The sequence below is a fragment of the Botryllus schlosseri genome, chromosome 14 (assembly GCF_051294905.1).
Source record: "Botryllus schlosseri isolate E-star chromosome 14, Bs_hap1, whole genome shotgun sequence".
Lineage (NCBI taxonomy): Eukaryota > Metazoa > Chordata > Ascidiacea > Stolidobranchia > Styelidae > Botryllus > Botryllus schlosseri.
Genome location: NC_137249.1, coordinates 3,893,426 through 3,911,545, shown reverse-complemented (window position 1 = coordinate 3,911,545; position 18,120 = coordinate 3,893,426). Strand labels below are relative to the sequence as shown.

At 39.2% G+C, this 18,120-nt stretch overlaps 1 protein-coding gene across 2 annotated transcripts in view; it reads right to left on the bottom strand.

Annotated features, from left to right (window-relative positions):
• Nucleotides 1-539: 539 nt before the first annotated feature.
• LOC145455906 (N-acetylglucosamine-6-sulfatase-like) overlaps nt 540-18,120 on the bottom strand; it is a 41,053-nt gene continuing 23,472 nt past the window's right edge. The window contains exons 2-13 of one of the 2 annotated variants that reach the window (XM_080333936.1): nt 11,958-12,133; nt 11,573-11,681; nt 10,558-10,712; nt 9,550-9,615; nt 9,192-9,290; nt 7,437-7,613; nt 7,298-7,374; nt 6,008-6,132; nt 4,572-4,792; nt 4,153-4,254; nt 3,268-3,462; nt 540-1,485 (exon numbers count right to left, since the gene is read on the bottom strand). In XM_080333936.1, the coding sequence (XP_080190062.1) occupies nt 1,282-1,485; nt 3,268-3,462; nt 4,153-4,254; nt 4,572-4,792; nt 6,008-6,132; nt 7,298-7,374; nt 7,437-7,613; nt 9,192-9,290; nt 9,550-9,615; nt 10,558-10,712; nt 11,573-11,681; nt 11,958-12,113 (1,686 nt within the window). In that variant the 5' untranslated portion in view covers nt 12,114-12,133 and the 3' untranslated portion in view covers nt 540-1,281. The other variant, XM_080333937.1, reaches the window with a different exon arrangement.

Here is an 18,120-nt window from a genome sequence, read left to right as displayed (position 1 = left end):
TTTGACTCTACAATGTTCACAGAAGTGAAAAATACATTGTAAATTGCTATGGTTCAACTAGTATCTCATCTCGGAATCAAAAGAGCATAATTATGATGCATGCGCAACGCACGCGCGTACTCCTCGTCCAACTAACTACCATATAATTACAAGTTACATGAAAACTCGCTCTATCAAGTGTCTTTTATATTATCTTCCTTACTTTTCATCCAGCGTACTGTACATGGCTCGTATTTGCATCACCTAGGCTCAGGCGGGCGTCTGATTTCAAAGACTACTCCAACTCGTTTCGACACCTTCCTGTCTTTTCAATGTATTGCAGTCTCGTGGTGTTTTGATCTGATGAGATAGATATATGATATTCTTATTCGCCTAAACCATCGAGATGCTTTGGCGACGGAGACGCGATACCTGCTTGAGTTGGAAGAATGCATCGTGAAAAGGTGTTTTCTTTACTTTTTCCGTGACTGAGAAGACGCTAATTCTCAAAACGAAGATCTAGGGATGTCTACTATGTATAGCCTGGTGTAAAATCTTCATTTCGAACTGGCAAGTTTATTATTAGAAGGCAAGTCAAAATGGTTTGACCATGAGACAATCAATCGAAATCTTACGTCAATATAATTTTACAGCAAATAAGGCGGCAACGAAGCAGACAGATAGCTAGCTATGTGTAGATCCAGCACAGTGCATAATAGGCCTAAATCGGAAACATAACAATTGCATACACACTACCATAAGAAATATTCTCTTCATAATACTGGAAGAGAATGCATTTCAAGACTGTATTTTCAGTATTACAATAAGACAGTATATCTCCACGCACACAACTATAGTGACACTGAAAGGAAATATTGCAATATTCCGGAAGACTAAAAAGTTAGAGTGACTATAATTTGCCCTACAATTTGTTTCTCAATTATTAAAAAAAAATGTAATGCAAACATGAGTTCAAACTGAATATTGACGACTGACGAGTATAAAGTACGATCACAAATACAGAAAGGGGTGAATGTAAAATATGTCGATCATAAAATGCTGACAAATATATTCATCACAAAAGAAGAAAGTCCCTCTAATTAACTAATTCACGTCGACTAGAAAACGTTGACCACTTTGCTTATTCCTATTACCGGTAAAGGTATCTCTGATACCTATAAAAGGCATATATACATATAAATCTTTTTACTATTAAAAAGTTCGTCGTCACGACCTTGGAAATTCTGATCACAACAATATCAAAGAATGGAATGTTCAGGGGAGATGTCAGGACACTCGCATTCACAATTTATCATACCCACTATAAAAATGATTTTTTCCATATTCAAAGACAGCATTTACAAATTTCTTGATCATTGATTTTTCTGGATGTAGTCCCACACTCGGCGTTACGTCAGGCCACGCCCTATGACGTCCAGGTTGCCGACAGGAGTCTCCCTTGCAAAATCCAAGTTCGATCAGACGCGAATTCATGTGAACCAGCATCTGAAAACATTAACGTCTCTTGATACAAAATTTTCAGTGCACAAAAATACCTGAGAATTTTTTAGATCGACGTCAGGTGGAACCGTTTTGAATTCTAGTTGTTTGCTCAGTTGATATAGAGAAGTGGTTCTCAACCGGGGGTCCGCGAAGCATTTACACGGGGTCTGCGATGAAACATCCTACTGTGCAAACTCATTTTAATTGTACAATTTCCAATATCCTGGTGACACAAACATACTGCCGTTTAGTGGGGTCTGTTGAAAAAATAAAAAGTTATAGTAGTAAGGAAAATCAGGGTGGCTTCAAAATGTTTCTGAAACATTTTGGATCTGAAGTTGTCAGTCTCAGCAAATTTGTACAAAATCGTTTCAAGTATAATTCCTGAAGGTTTTTCCCTGATCTGGCCCAATAGAGGGATAGAGACCTCGCAACAGAATCCATTTTCTCTTGTGATATACATAAGCACTGTTCCAGAATAACTTCAAGATGAGTTGCTACATAGATATGACTAGGATGGACGTTCATTATTAAATCTGCTTCTCAATTTTGGTGCCATATATGTCGCGATCATACCCAAACGTGTCGTCAGAAGCATTACGCGTTAATATTACATTCGCCACAACCGATCTTTGAGGAAATGGATTTTCGGAACCGGTATGTCAATCGAAGACACAGATTTTCAAGACAGGACTGCATATTTCTACCCAATTTCTACATATGGTGTGATATTACCGTAAAGATTATGTCATTTTGTTGCTGTTCATCACTAGCCTACAGTTAATATTTGCACAAGACAGATGACAGTTGCACGATAATTTAGCTAAATTAAAACTAAAACTGGGGAAGAGTTTCCGACAGGGTTGTAACCCAGTCACAAGGCTACGAGTCACAAGTCAATCCCACTTTTATGGTTTTGACTCGAGGTAAGTGGAGTCATTTTCAATTCACCACCGAGTCAGGTCCTAGTCCAAGTCAGTGAGATGAGGGTCGAGTCCGAGTCATGGTATTATGACTCAAGTCCGAGTCCAAGTCATTGTGTTGACTTCTCAGGTACCAGTTAAAGTTTGTTAAATCCACATGGTTAGCATTTATAATATACCAATTTTCCTCACTTTTAGCGGTTTATGGTGGCCTTTTCAAGTACCAGTACCAATAGACAAAACCCCAATAGTGTGGTTACTTTACTATTCTTCAAAATTACAATGAAATGTCGGTCTTGGCCGTCTGAGTGTCAAGTCATATGACCTGGTTCGAGTCATACGCCATGACTCGAGTCCAAGTCGAGTCAATACACATATTGACTCAAGTTGAGTCGAGTCTTTTCCGTATTTTGAGAAAATGACTCGAGTCAAGTCGAGTCATCAGAAAATCGTGACTCGAGTCATTACAACCCTGGTTTCCGAGAAGACAAAAAGGTTCAGAACCACTGATTCAGAGTCGCACACACCGCAACAATCGGATTATCATCATTTGAGAAGCTTTTTAATAGATACAGTATGACATTGCTTCATCTGGGGTGGCATTAGACTTGAAACCAAATTCCTAGTTTTTGACATTGCATCAAAATCTTGAGCAGATTGGATTCAGATTTGATTACGTTTAAGAATAGGGCAGCCACTTAGTCATTTATGCCTTGCACGTTGTGAAATACTAAAGGTTATCCGACATATTGGCATTTTAGTAGGCATTTTCAAGTCATCTATTAACGAAAACAGCTTAGCATATGGCTGGACGCAACTACACAACCGGACCAAAAATCACAAAGCTAGCTCTTCATCTTACCGTCGGGTCAACTGTATCCTTGATATTATTGAGTTGATAAGGATCTGTTGACAAATTGTAAAGCTCAACAAATGTCTCGCTGTCTGCGAATTCGCAGTACATGAGATCCTTGGTCGCGTCGCCAGGCACGAGAGTACGGACGCAGCTGTACGAATTGTTGAAAGCGTCTTCGCACACACAATCGGGAAAACAGTTCTGGAATTACGAAATGGACTTGATAACATTTCACTTGACCAAATACAGCTAGAGATTCTAAATGTAGTCAGCGTTGCCACACAAGTAGAAGTACGGTAGCAATTTACAGACAAAACTACTTGAAGTGGAAGTAAAAAATGAAATGTCAGTAAGGTACTCAACTAGTTAAAAAGGCAGATTTGGTCGATGGGTCGCATGCTTCTAACAGTTTATCACAGGTGGCTTCCTTCAAGATTAAAAAACACACCTTCTTCAAAAATATATTCAGTTAATGTGATACAGGGGCCTTTTCACACTGTTATTACGCCGATTTCACTACTGAAAGTTATAAATATCTCAAAACTACTATTATGCAAAATCAAGCGTAAAATGAAGGGTTGTAAAGACTCAAGTCACGATTTTTTGGTGACTCGACTTGACTCGAGTCAATTTGTGTATTGATTCGACTTGTACTCGAGCCTACAAGGACGGCCAAGACAGACCCTCTACTCACTGACTTAGACTCGGACTTGACTCGGTGGTGAATTGAAAATGACTCGAGTCAAAACTATACTAGTGAGATTGACTTGTGACTCAGAACCTCGTGACGTGGTTACAATCCTAGTAAAATGCAAGAAATTTTTACTAAAACATTTAGGTATATTTACGTATCAAGACAACTCGCAAAACAAATACACATATTTTACTTACACTAACACCGTATCCTAGGTGGGGACAGCCAGACTGTATTGTTTTTCCCTCCCCCTGATATTCTACAGCAAAATCCTTCCTCCAGTTCGATGCGCCATTGACCTGGTGTGATAAAACGTATATAAATTGATAGCGATGGTTAATGATACATCGTTATGTTGTGTTATTCACTAACATTGTGTATGTGCTTTAAAATTAATCAACAGTTAGTAACTTCACTGATCTTAATCAATGGCACCAATCGCCGGTTCACAATATGGAAATAGTGCTACAGAATTTTCAATAACCCACAGAGCAAGATTAACAAACAAGATAGCATTAGTTTGGGCGCAGATTTTCTATGAAAGGTGGAAATGGTTCAGGATGGATTGGATATCAATCACTATTTAATTTCGTGTTACGGTTCAACAATCCCATACCTTGTCGTGCAGTAACGGCACAAAAGAGACGCCGTCCATTTCCTGTGGGAAGTATCCCGCGCTTCCGTTAGCAATATCGAGCATGGTTGGCGTCAAGTCGATATTGAGCACAGGCTCTGCCCGTGTAACGTTTTTCGGCACGCCCGGTCCCCGAATGATCAACGGCACTCGCAAATCAAAATCGTAAAGTTGCCGCTTGTCGATTGGTAAACCAAATTGACCTGAAAACGGGAAATATATCATTCCATTGTGAATTGTCCTGAACTACATCACAATGAAACTAAAATCCAGCATCAGGAATTTGAGCAAAATTGAACCAGTTCATTTTTTAATAATATAGCTGGATGATTATAAAACGCGACTCGAATCCATGTTATCTCATGTTAATATGAATTCCGAGCCTATTACAGGTGCAATGTGCAGCACAATCAAGCTCAAAACCATTTACATTGCATCTTTACTACATCTGCCGACCCAGTCGATCCTCTCAATTACATTTGGGGCGAAGGGAATATGTGATGCCTTTAAATTTTGTTTCAAATACTAGGCGGAAGAAAATGGACCCAAGAAGTCGACGTCATCAGTAATAAAGTCTACCTAATATTGACAAGAATTCCTGTTGTCCCGTGATTCTAATTTCAAATTGCTTCAGTCAGAACAGTTCTACAAGTCGAACTGCACACTTACTATTTACAAATCATTTTCTCCGAGTAGAAATCAGTTTATAAAAAGATGTTTCTAAATTGAATCCTCGGGCAACACGGCACAACTGACTCAATCTCAATACATTAAGTTTAGAAACCTGGCCCACATAGCAATATATAGGATTACTGGAATCAAATCAGCTTATATCATCATGAACATTTCGAGAAAATTAACTTTATATAAAGTTTTCAGTTTGTTTTGGCCATATGTTGGCCATTCTTAACCTTGAACAATGTAACTAACACATTGATGGCCGAGATATGGCCAAAAAAACATGAAAATTTTACGAAAACTTCATTTTCTATCAATTTGAAAAATGGATCCCAAAATTTAATAAAAATTGAAATAAGCTACTTTGAGTACATCGTGACAAAATTTCCCAATTTTCTATATAATTATCGGTGATGACTGAACTATTTCTTCAATCTATCGTTCATTTTTCGAACATCATATTCAATTTCAAGATGAACTAGTTTACTTCCATCAACAATAAAGTGCAGAAATACTATTCCTACAGAGCAAAATCAGTATCAAGTTTGCAAGTCTGCTTATTAAAAGTATGGTCTTGAGTCGCCAGTCAGTCCACTTATCTTAAACGCTAAGTCAATAGTGCATGATAGTCCGTGATAAGTCAGTCCCAGTAAGGCAATTTCAAAAATTGCTATAGCGAGCTCAAACGTCTCTGCATACCGCCGAGCAATGACACAAAACATGGATTGATTGAAAAATACCCAGATGATATCCGTTGTCTGAAGAGTAGATGATATACGTAGTGTTCAACAGCTTCAAGGAGTCGAGAGTCTGGACGACTTTTTCCACCAAGTCGTCAACGGAAAGGAGCGTTTGCCATCGTTTCCTGGAAACGCAATCTTTTGATTGAACAGTCACAATGGTGTATTCAAATGGGCGAGTCAGCGATATGTATACTCTTACAAAATACAAGACAATGTGGGATTGAACTATGCATCAGCAAAGTAGCACTGCCCTCACTTAACTTGATCCGAAGGCCACTCAGACATTTGCAAGCGATTGCAGGTGAGCAAAAATTGTCTGAATAGGCATATGTGTAGCTAAGCATTCCTTGCGAATAGGTCTAAAATTCTATATTTTGAGATGTATGGATGGAAAAAGCAATTGCAAAATTTGCCCGACCAGTCACGTGTATCTCAACATTATTTCCACACGAGACAAAACTATGCTGAATAAATACTAGTCAGCCCTCACAATTAACCGGACCGTGACCTGACTTGCCACCTGCTTTTATCGCTTGCCACTTTATATCAGCTTCTTCAACTTTCATTCAGTGTGCATGCCTCCTCTTTATCTTGCCCATAGGCCCAGGTGGGTGTCTGATCTTAAGACAACTCCTAGTGGTTTCGGCACCTTCCTATCATTCATTGTATTGTAGTCTTGTGATGTTTTGAAGTGATGAAATTTTATGAATAAACTTGAACTTGAACTATATTATTATTTCATGAAGATACGCGAGCGTAGGTTGGGGGTGAAAATATCAAGTACAGGCCCCTCCGGGTTTAGTACCCACTTCCAATGAGCGCTGCTTTAAGTTTTGTGTTAACGATCAACGCAATAAAATTGAATTGAATAATATATTCAACTAAAAATAGTACATTAAGCTTAAGCGATCTCTTCGCCTTGATTATTCGAGATCCATGCCTTTGATGTCATATTTGGTGATACGATTGTTGATATACAAGTTTCTTTCCCATTCTCTACTAGTTGCTGACGATTATCCCTGACGAGCGTCAGCCGAAAATACTTGGGTATATTTCAATATGAATTTACTATACAATTGTATATTGAAGTTCTGTACCTCCAAGAAGCTCTTCAAATAAAATTAAACCAATGCAGTATACATGGATTACAATTTTATCCTCAAAACTTTTTCAGCACAATTCAAATTCGACGAAATTGAAACCAAAGGTTAAGGCGTATCATTATTTTTAGTTATCTGCCAAACGCTACGTTCGAAGTTGAAACTGATAAAAGTGAAACATTCCAACCTGAAAGCGTTATCCGCATAATCTACCGACGTCTGCTTCATCGGAATATTAGCTTGCCGCATCAACCAGTGCTGATTCTGAAAATTAGTTACCGTGATATTGCCGCAATAAGATGGGAATTTTTTTACAGCCTTCCGACCTTCGCTCGTTTGTTATAATTCGGCGTCCGGGGTGCCGTACTGTTTTCGAAAGCATGACTGTGCTGAGGTGCCGCGTCCCACGGGCTATGCGGCGCAGGCGTGGACAGCATCATCAGGAAAGGTTCCTCGGACCTTTTTTCAACTTGATCTTTGATGAATCGTGCTGAACGGTTAGCCTGAAGAGAATAGGAATAATACGTTGCATATTTTTGTCCTTGATAAACACCAACTCATGATATACATACATACACACGATCTGTGCATATGCATACCACGAGTGCATGATGTGCATATGCCGCTGGACAAGCAAGGCGCAGATATAGCCTTGCAAGGCTTTCTAAATCTTGCACCATTCCTCCATGCTATTCCAGTATTGCATGAGCGCCAAGCAATGGATAACAGTGTTATTAAAAAGATCCTTGGTCTGACTCGGCCGGGATTGAACCCACGCCCTACCTATGAAGAAGCCGGACGATCAACCATTACGCTATCTTGTCGAACCAGCAACAGGACAAGCAACAGAGGACATTCAAAACAAGCGATTCTATTCCATCCGCGATGCCAGTAGTGGAGGTGGGGATATTTTGCAAAAGATAAATTTTCTTGGTTTATGCTAGTCAACTAACCGTCAACGTAGATATTACTCGGCCGGGGCACAATGATCGAGTATCTGAATCGAGAATTAATTCTGATAATTCAAGTCGAGAAGTTAGAATTATGTAATTTTTAGAGTACTGAAATTACACGCTTATTGCCACGAAAAGATCATTTATCAACCAGAATTATAATTTCGATACTATTTTCCATTGTGGAAATCTTGAAACCTGGATCGGTAATATTTCAGCATACGAAACATGCAGTAGGCTACAAAGCCACGCAGTACACACATTAGCGGAAATCACAAATCTATGCGGCTCCGAGTCACAAGTCAATCTCCATTTTATAGTTTTGACTCGAGTAAAGTGGAGTCAAGTCCGAGTCCAAGTTAGTCGACAAGAGGGTCGATTCTGAGTCATAGCGTTGTGACTCAAGTCTGAGTCCAAGTCATTGTGTTCACTGTTCAGTTTTGAGTTCAATGCGGTTCAGCCCACTTTTTTCAACTCTGCTCGAGTGATTTAGAATGGCTTGCATTCATAATATCGTGGTTTTCCGCAGTCCCAACAATTTGTGGCCCTATTTTCTGATAGTAGAAATACCAATAATGTGGTGACTTTTCAGTGCTACAGTTACAGTGAATGTCTGTCTTGGCCATCCTAGTTTCGATTCATACGACTTGGTATGAGTCATGCCCGATGACTCGAGTACAAGTCGAGTCAATACACAAATTGACTCGAGTCGAGTCACCAAAAAATCATGACTCGAGTCATTACAACCCGGTGTAGAGCTGGCACTGCATATTTTGTGGTGGCATAAAAGGTACATATTTGAACTTCCCACGTCATTAAACTGGTTATGACGTCATATCGAGTGATACTCGAATACTTAGCTCGATGCCTGATACTCCATTCAGAATCGAATCACTCTGGTACTCGATTTTGCCCACACCTACCTATATATTACGCAGTAATTACTTGCGCAATTCGCTAAACAATTTTGACACCTAACTTGGTAACATCAGGTTTGTACATCGACAACACTATGTCGCAATGTTTGCATTGAATGGCAATGAATCAACTTGGTAAAGATTGAAATCCACAGTTACTTATAAGCCCATCCCAATCTCTTCTATAGAACAGAAATGCTTGGCAACTCACTATCAGATCGGTCAAATAATCTTTGTAATAATCATCTCCGTGTCTGTGAGGCTTTCCGTTGTCGGATATGGTGTAGTTGTAATAGACAGAATTGCGGACCTGTCCCAATAAATGACACAGTAAGAGTAAATCCAATTCATTAAAAATGACAGGGTGTGATGTTAATACCTATGTGGTTAAGTTTGAAGCTATTAGTGCAGTGACGAGATTATTGGTCACAAATTCATTGCTGACATGAATGCACATTATATTTCACAATGCACAGTCAAAGTAGCTCATATATTTGTGGATTGTAGGTTACTAGGGACCAAAATCAGAGGGGATGAATCCAGATACACTTAATATATTAAATCGTTACCAAACCAAGCCATTCATCCCATCCAGGTGGAACATGCTGCGGACCTCCGACTGCTTTTCCTCCATACTAAAAGAAAAAGCATGTTCAAATATGGATATAATCATCACTTCATTGTGTTCAATATTATACTAACAAACTCGCTCGGGAATGGGATGCAAAGCACATATCTATATCCCATGACCTATTGTATCGACAGAGCTGTTGAAAATATTATATACAGTTAGAAATAGCTTAATTCAAATAACAAGTCAGCAGACCATTCAGAGTAAAAAAGGCACAACACAAATCACACATCAACGAAGAATCGGTTTGTCACATGACTGTCAAATGGATTTGACAAGAGAGAATAACGAGTCAAACCAGCATAATATTTCAGATCAATTTATCATAGATGAAAAGGACTTGATTAGGTGCACACTGCACAGCTTACCAAATTACAGGTTTTAATCACAAAAAAGAATTGAATAGTATAGGTCAATATCAAGACACACCATCATACATCATACAAATTTACCCCAAGGATATCACGTCATATTCCTAAATTATGTTGGATGACAAACAAATATTTCGTTTAGGAGGTAATTTATGGAGCTTTTAACTGAAACACGCATGAACTGGTACAAAAATCTTAAAATGAATTGCTATTGCATTGTGAATGGTAAAAATATCTGCAGCGGAGTGAAAATCATTTGTCTGCTATCAACAATCAGTCTGCGATGGATTAAGATATCATATAGGTCTACAATTTATTATCTGATCTTTTCTACTACAAACAACATCCCGTTATGTTGAAATTATTTACTATTTTGAACTGAAACAAATTACAAAGTACACCATCCAAATTTTTTTCCTATCACCCCTGACGAGTGTCAGCAGAAAATATTCGGGTTCATTTCAATATGAATATACTATTCAATTTTTTTTAGAAATACATGTATGTTGCGGCAATCATTGGTCATGTCACGCACTAGGAATTTTGGCACTATAGATATTCATCATATTACATACCTGGTTAAGATACTTTCCGGCAAAAAATGTTCTATAACCCAAAGATTTGACGTGAGTAGCAAGCGTCTCCTTTTCCAAAGTTTGCTGCCAAAGCTTACTACTGCAATTTCCGCTAACAGAATTATTCAGGGTATTGTGATTGTGCTGGTAACGACCTGAAACCATAAAAAAGAACAAGCTCACAAGTGAATTTACATTAGTTCAAAGACATCATCACACCACAGAATGCAGCATTTCTAAAACTTTATAATTTCGAAGTCACACAATATGCATTGGCATAATATCACCCTAATAATATCACATCAAATTGTTCTCGACTCAAGCGACTCAATGCTTGACTCATTCAACCCAGGGAATAGTGAAAACAAAGTTTAGGAATAGGAACCACTGCTTATGGCCAAAGGATATCAGACGACCTAGATTTGCATCATAGAGAAATTTAAATTTGAAATATGTATTCATTAAAACACCAGGAAATATCACAGGCATTTAGAAGATTATATTGAGAAGTTGCCACATAACTTGCAGCACACTACACAACATAATTTGCCTTAAAATATACAAAACAAGTACCCTACTTTTCAAATCGACTACGAACTTGAAATACATTTAAACAGTAAGCCTATTCCATACTTATATATCGACTACATTTTTACTATTTCAAGATTGAAAATCTAAGTTGGGAATTTTGCACTTTTCATGTGAATTTACGAGTAGGTTATGTACATTTGATACTAAGATTATCTGGTCAGCACTCAACCATTTTCATGGCAAAATACCATTATTACTCGTAATGTCCTATCAAGGTAGCCTTACGACTCAAAATAGTTGTTATTTGCCCTTCAATGCAGCCTATCAGCAGCTTCTCGATGCAATAATGCACAATAATGGAACAAATACTGTTCCAATATATAACCCAGTATCCTGGTTAGATCAGAAGTTTTCAGTCAGTAAATTTTATATTTGATAAAAGGAACAGTGGTTGACGAAAATGGTAAAAATTCAAGATACTCACCAGTCAATATGCTAGTCCTGCTAGGACAGCAGAGTGGCGTTGATGCAAACATATTTGTAAATTCGGTTCCCTCATCTCTCAACAGCGTTTTCACTTTTGCCATAGGATCCTGGAAATTAGGGATCAGTTAGAAAGAGAAAAATGTACAGAATGTATAGCATACCAGTTGAATGCTAAATTTAATATACAAAAAAATGAATGCTGCCATCAAGCTTCACCTACTTTCTCACATTGAGCGTGAGTGCGTGTCACGGGTGCCAGTAACTTTATTTACAAAACAATAATATAAATAGTGAATTGAGACCGCTTACAGTCTATATTACACGTAAAATCGTCACTACTAAATAGGATAGTTCGAGAACAACGGAAATAAATATAGGTTTACCAAGCCACCAAGGTAAGTATCTTGGTCGTCCGTCAGGATAAAAACGATATTTGGCTTCGAAGCTTTCGCCGTGTCAGTCAAGCACTCGACAATTTCCGTCATGTGCAACGACATAACGGCAATTGCGACTAATTTGATGATTGTAGACATCAACATTTTGTTTTGCCTTGCCTATCCTGCAAACAAATAATCCAGTTAGAATAGCAAAATCTGGGGCGGAAGGACTCTGAGCGAGCGAACCCCGACGCGACCTAGACGATGAATGCCGCCGTTGGTGCAAAATAAAGCAGATAGCAGCATGACGATGATCACGCGAATCATTGCGGATGTCCAATGAAAACAATCACATAATCAATCAATCATCTCATTTCATCAGAACGCGAGCACGGTGAATTTATGTCTGGTTCTGATTAGTTTTATTATCATTTTAATCACTTCTAAACACAACAAGATTCTTATTACTTATCGATGGTTAACCTTCGAAAATTCCAACTCATTGCCTCAGCGATTTCACACTACAAAGACTCAACTAGCACTTGTTATTTCATCGCTAAAAATAGCAAAGTACTCGAAGTAATCTATTGTGCTACAATCAACAGCTACTTGTACTTATACTGCAATCAAATGAGCCGGTCTCCCATTTCCTGTACAGTGTAGGAATTTCGGACCTTGCTGTCAGCGTTAGTTGCGACAAAAACTACAACATCGGATTCTCCGTATCATTGCCAAGGCCCCAAGTGGGCCTGGTTGTGCAACTGATAAGATTTGATGTTCTAAACATAGAAGACACGAGGAAGCTAGAAATTGCCAAGTTTATGTATCTGTTCCATTGTGGTCAGAGTCCCACAAATTTCAACGACTATACATCACCTCGGAATCAAAAGCGCACAACTATAATAGGCTACTACACACACGCGTCCTCGAAGATCAACTAACATATGATCAGGACGGAATACAAGAAAACGCAGCTCTCTATCAAGTATGCCGGACCTGTAGTGTGGAATAGCATCTCGCCGGCTATCTGACAGTCGTCGAGCATGTCCACATTCAAATCGAAATACAAGCAATTTCTAAGTCTGCCCTCAAGATTATCGGACCACTAATCTGACATATCGACCTCGCCTACCGACACCTGCAGCATTCATTTTTGTCATTTTGCCTAGGTGGGTGTCTGATTAAATGACTACTCCAAGTCGTTTCGGCACCCTCCAATCTTTTCATTATATCGCAATCGGTGATGTATTGATTTGATAAAAAATATTAATAAATGATGATGATGCAACACGACTAGCCAGCAGTCCCCAATCTTTTTGAAACCAAGAGCTAAACTTCTTGCTGGGTACTGATTATAGTGATTATAATAGGGTTACCATATTTTCGTGACACAAATTCCAGACTTTCTTTAGCGCTCCCTAGCAGTTAAAAGCTATGAACACATATGTGTTCAGTTCACACTGGCAATGCTTTGCCCTTATCGATTTTATACAGAAGTGTATTTTTTTAACATAGGTCGTGAATTAACTAGACCAGAGGTTTCAAACTCAAATGTGCTCACGGGCCAGTTTTCCAGTTTTGACGACGCCGCGGGCCGCAGGATTTATAGGGGTATTCTATGTCTTTCAAAGTAGGCCTTATTTGACGGGATGGAATTGTCCTATTGAAAGTGAGCCGATCCAGCAGGCTGACAGTAAACACACATCGTCAAAATGTGATTTATTCTTTATCAATTTAGGCCTGGCACGACAAAAACATCATCACGTTTATAACTATTTGAATAGAATTCTTGTTGTACTTGATATATATTAATTATAAGATATAGACACAATATGAGCGGACAAATGATATGCTGTCGCCTTTGGATATTTCGAATTTAACAGATTGATAATAGTGACTGATCTGATATCACAACATTTTTGGGTTGGGCAGTATAATTCCTATCCAGGATTCGGGTATACTCCTGATAAGTAGACTGTTATTCTCACGGTCAAATATCTTCGAAAGAGCAGAAAATATCTAAATATAATATAAATATAATAATGAATGTGTCCGGGTAATAGATATGTCGAAACGCCGAACTGCCAATTGTTGTTACATCGTTGGAGCGAACCACTACGATACTCGGTACCTTGAAGTAGCCGTAATAGCAACAACAGCAACAACAACAACAATCATTGTGTAATAATTTTCATCTGAACAAGTTACACACAATGTACAATGCGATAAGACAAAATGCAATGTAATGAACAGGTAGGAGGATGCCGAACGACACTCATCACTAGCGATCCTTTACTCTGACATCCACTTCGGCCTAGAGTGCCCGATGTCACAGTTCTTTTCGATGTTTTTTTTTGAAGCCGCGGTCCTTTCTACTAGTTCTTTCCAATCCTTATAAATGCTTTCTTTCTTCGGGTCTTTTTTCTGGGCTTTTTTGGCGCCGTAAGAACTAACAGATTGCCATTGGTTGCCATAACTACTTGCTTGGTTAGCAAAATACCAAGCTGCGACCTTCTGATCTATTACTATTCCCATTGAACGCGATTAGTTTGTTGCGTCCATGGTTCTAACAAATTCACGGCATTCCGAGTCCACTCGAGTCATTTTTATTTTGGCATCAAGTTAGCCCGAGTCCGGGTAATTTTAAAAAAGGTCGCGTCCAAGTCCAACTCACAAATTTCAGTCACGAATCGTCTAAGGGTCAGGTTTTATAATCCTGAAGTGAAAATGTGGCGAAATAGTGATTCTTCCACTGCATGGTAGCGTTTGCAATTGATATGATGGTGAAGTTTGATTAATAGTTTCAGACTTTCGGAGCAATTTAAAAGGGAATTTTCACTTTATAACCTGAAAAGATATATGTGACACTTATATATTGTCAAAATAATAAAGATCTAAAATGTCGTCGCGGGCCGCACAAAATGCTCTGGCGGGCCGCGTGTTTGAGACCTCTGAACTAGACTATTGGGCCATTTGGAATTTGATCTCTGGTGATTGCTAGGGTCGGTATTCTCATTTGGTCTGCAACAGACATCTTCACGGGTCGGATGAAATTGTCTGGCCCACCGGCCGTGTGTTTGACAGCCCTGCTATACTGCAGATATGTAACTGTGTGTTGTAGCCTGCAGGACCGAAACAACACGCCCCAAAAACACTGGTCTGGGGTGTTCGATGGAATAGGGTGATCGATGCAACTTCTGGTGGGTTTACTTTATGCATCTGGTTTCTATGAAGATCTGGTTGTTAAATTTTGTGAATGAATTCAGTCAATAATATTGGTTCTTCCATAAATCACTAGTAAATATTTTATCCTCTCTCAGCTCACGTGATCAACCTTAGCGGTAGAGCTGGTGGAGATCATGACTTTGAAAATGCAGGCAACGTATTTGTACATGGCCAAGTCATGTTCATGTCACACGGATAAGACTATTAATGGATCTAAATACCGGTCCGCACCAAAGGTTACACATCCGGTGGTTTCCAAACTTTTATGGTCGCGACTCCATTTCCAATTTGAAAATGTTCCGTGGCCCGCCTCAAAATTTCGTAAGCTGCTTACTAAAAAATGGTCAGCACCTCAGCTCAGACTTACTCACGGCCTATGGTAGAAGCTAATTAAGCTCACATCTTCGCGAACCCCAGAAAAGGGCAAACGACCCCAAGCTTGAGAACCACTATCTTTGACTAAACATCCAAGCGCCCTTACCGACACTAGGATATATACGGTTTTCATAAAATTGCAATTACAATTAGTCTTTATTACAGTAAATGATAGCGATTTTAATTTTTTTTTTATTGTAGATTTTGCGAGGACCGGGGTACCCACACTAAAAGTAATAAACGTGACACTAAATCGCGCACCGCGCGAAGAAAAATTTTAAGCAGCACAAATCTCCCCCCCCCCAAAGGATACTTTTTATGTTGATTTACGAAAAAAAAAATCAGCTACCTTCAAGCCTTCAAAATTCCGTACATTTCGGCATATTTCAGCTTTTCCTCCCGGACGCAGTTTAAACAGTGAAAATCCGGACGTATATCGCAACCCTAGATTATAATGCGACGGGCTGCCAGTTACCCCCGCCATTTATCGGTACTCAATTGAATTTCTTCACTTGGACATTCAAAGCACTGGGCAGGGTTTCCGCCGCTTACCAAGAACAGATAACTCTCACTCACCGGGACTCGCACCATCAGCGTCTCCGGGCTCGGTGGCGTTGTCGCACTGACCGTCGAAGCGCCAATCTCCGCGTCGAGACTCGGTAATATTAACTAGATCCCAGAGGTGGTCAAAGTAGTCAAGAACGCTACTCAAGTAGAAGTAGAAGTAGCGACGAAAAAAATCAACTCAAGTACGAGTGCATGAGGTGCAGAGAGCTTGATTGGTATTGATGCATCCCCATAGGTATCAATTTTTGACAGAATAAGCATTCGTCCGCATCATGGGATGCAAATTATAGTATTGATATGAAAATGCAATGCTAACCCTTTGTTTACTCGAACACCTCGTTTTACAAAATATCATGACATGGCGCCCTACCCCATATTATAGGGCCCATATAGTTTAGGCGAAGAGCAATACGGAGAAGTTGTATTGGATACGGTTTAAACACTTTGCGCGATTACTATTCGTTAATAAAAAATATGGCGGATCGTAAAATTGTATACAGTGGAGCTTTATTTTCGGAAAATAGAGGCATTACTTCACTTGCTTTTATACTTCAACATGTAAGTATATGTTCTGCAGACAAAAGAACTGAAATTAATTAAAACTCAAAGTACGATACTCGGAATTGAAAGAGAAATACAAAAAAGCGGAAAATACATTTCACGTCTTTTGTCTAGAAAGGTGGTCTGCTAAAACTGGTGTAACGTTCAAAACAGCCGGAGTCCACTTTTTCAGATTAGGACACGTCATGGGCTGCTAGACTATGCTGTGATAGGCAATTGCTAGATTGCGAAACGGTAGTTTCAAGCGTTATGGTGGGCCATATTTAATGTGATGAAATATTTGAAATGGGCGACAATGCGGTGTGACCGGAACCACGCAATCCGGTGCCTAAATTATATTCACCGATACTTTCGAGAAAACATATATTTGACAGTCCAAAACTACTGTGCGCGAAGCGCAACAAAAGTTCTGGGTTTTACTTGACTTTTATGAAAATCAAATGTTGGTACTCCGTGAAAACAGCCCCGAAATTCGTCAGGCTATCTTTCTTACTGGAGGATTAAACTACTTCTACTTGACAAACTGAAAATAGCGAAAAGTAAATAAGTAGATCAGACGATATTACGAAGTAGAAGTAGCGAAAATCAGATCTACTTGAGTAAGTAGTAGAAGTAGAGGAAAACTACTTGAGTACTTCGAAAAAGTAGAAGTACTTCGTTACTGTCCACCTCTGCTAGATCCCCGTTATGCATGCGCGTGTATCGCAGTCTTGTGGTGTTTTGAAATAAACCAATAAATTATTGATAAACTGATATAGATATAAAGATACGTATACGACACCGAGTATTTGCCTAAAACAGTACTAACCACCGGAGGAGCAGACACATCTAACATGGCCAAAATTACTTTCACCGCAAACCTTTGAAAGGTTTGCAAGCACTACGACGAAGATTTAAAACTTTACCATGAACGCAGACGCAGAAGAGAGTATGTAGCTGGTCGATGTCTTCTATGCGCAACAAATCACGAGACCGAAGTCCTGCAAAAAGCCTATTGCTACGTTAAACCCTACGTCTTGCAAGAGATAACAATTACGTATATATATTTACGACCATCATGCGACTTTTGCTTTTTTGGGTCATGATGGGATAATGGACTTGGATTTAGACATGATGCCGAACAATGTTCCGTCTAAGCTGCCCACGTGCGCAAATGCGCAGTGCTGACACGGTCTCTGCGCACAGAAAATATAAGTTGCGCACAAGAAATCCGTAGTGATGACCTTTTTTTAGTCATTACGCGCGCTGTTTTCCAAGGGTCTGCGCAGTGAGTTGGTGAGTCCGCGCAGACTCGGCAAAAATGAGAGGGAACATTGATGCCGAATGAATCTGGTTTCGGATTCAGATGTGGATTTGAATCTCAAATTTGATAATATCAAGTCTGCAAATTTCCGGTATTTACAAGCAATATATATGACTTCGAATTTGCACGTACAGTCAG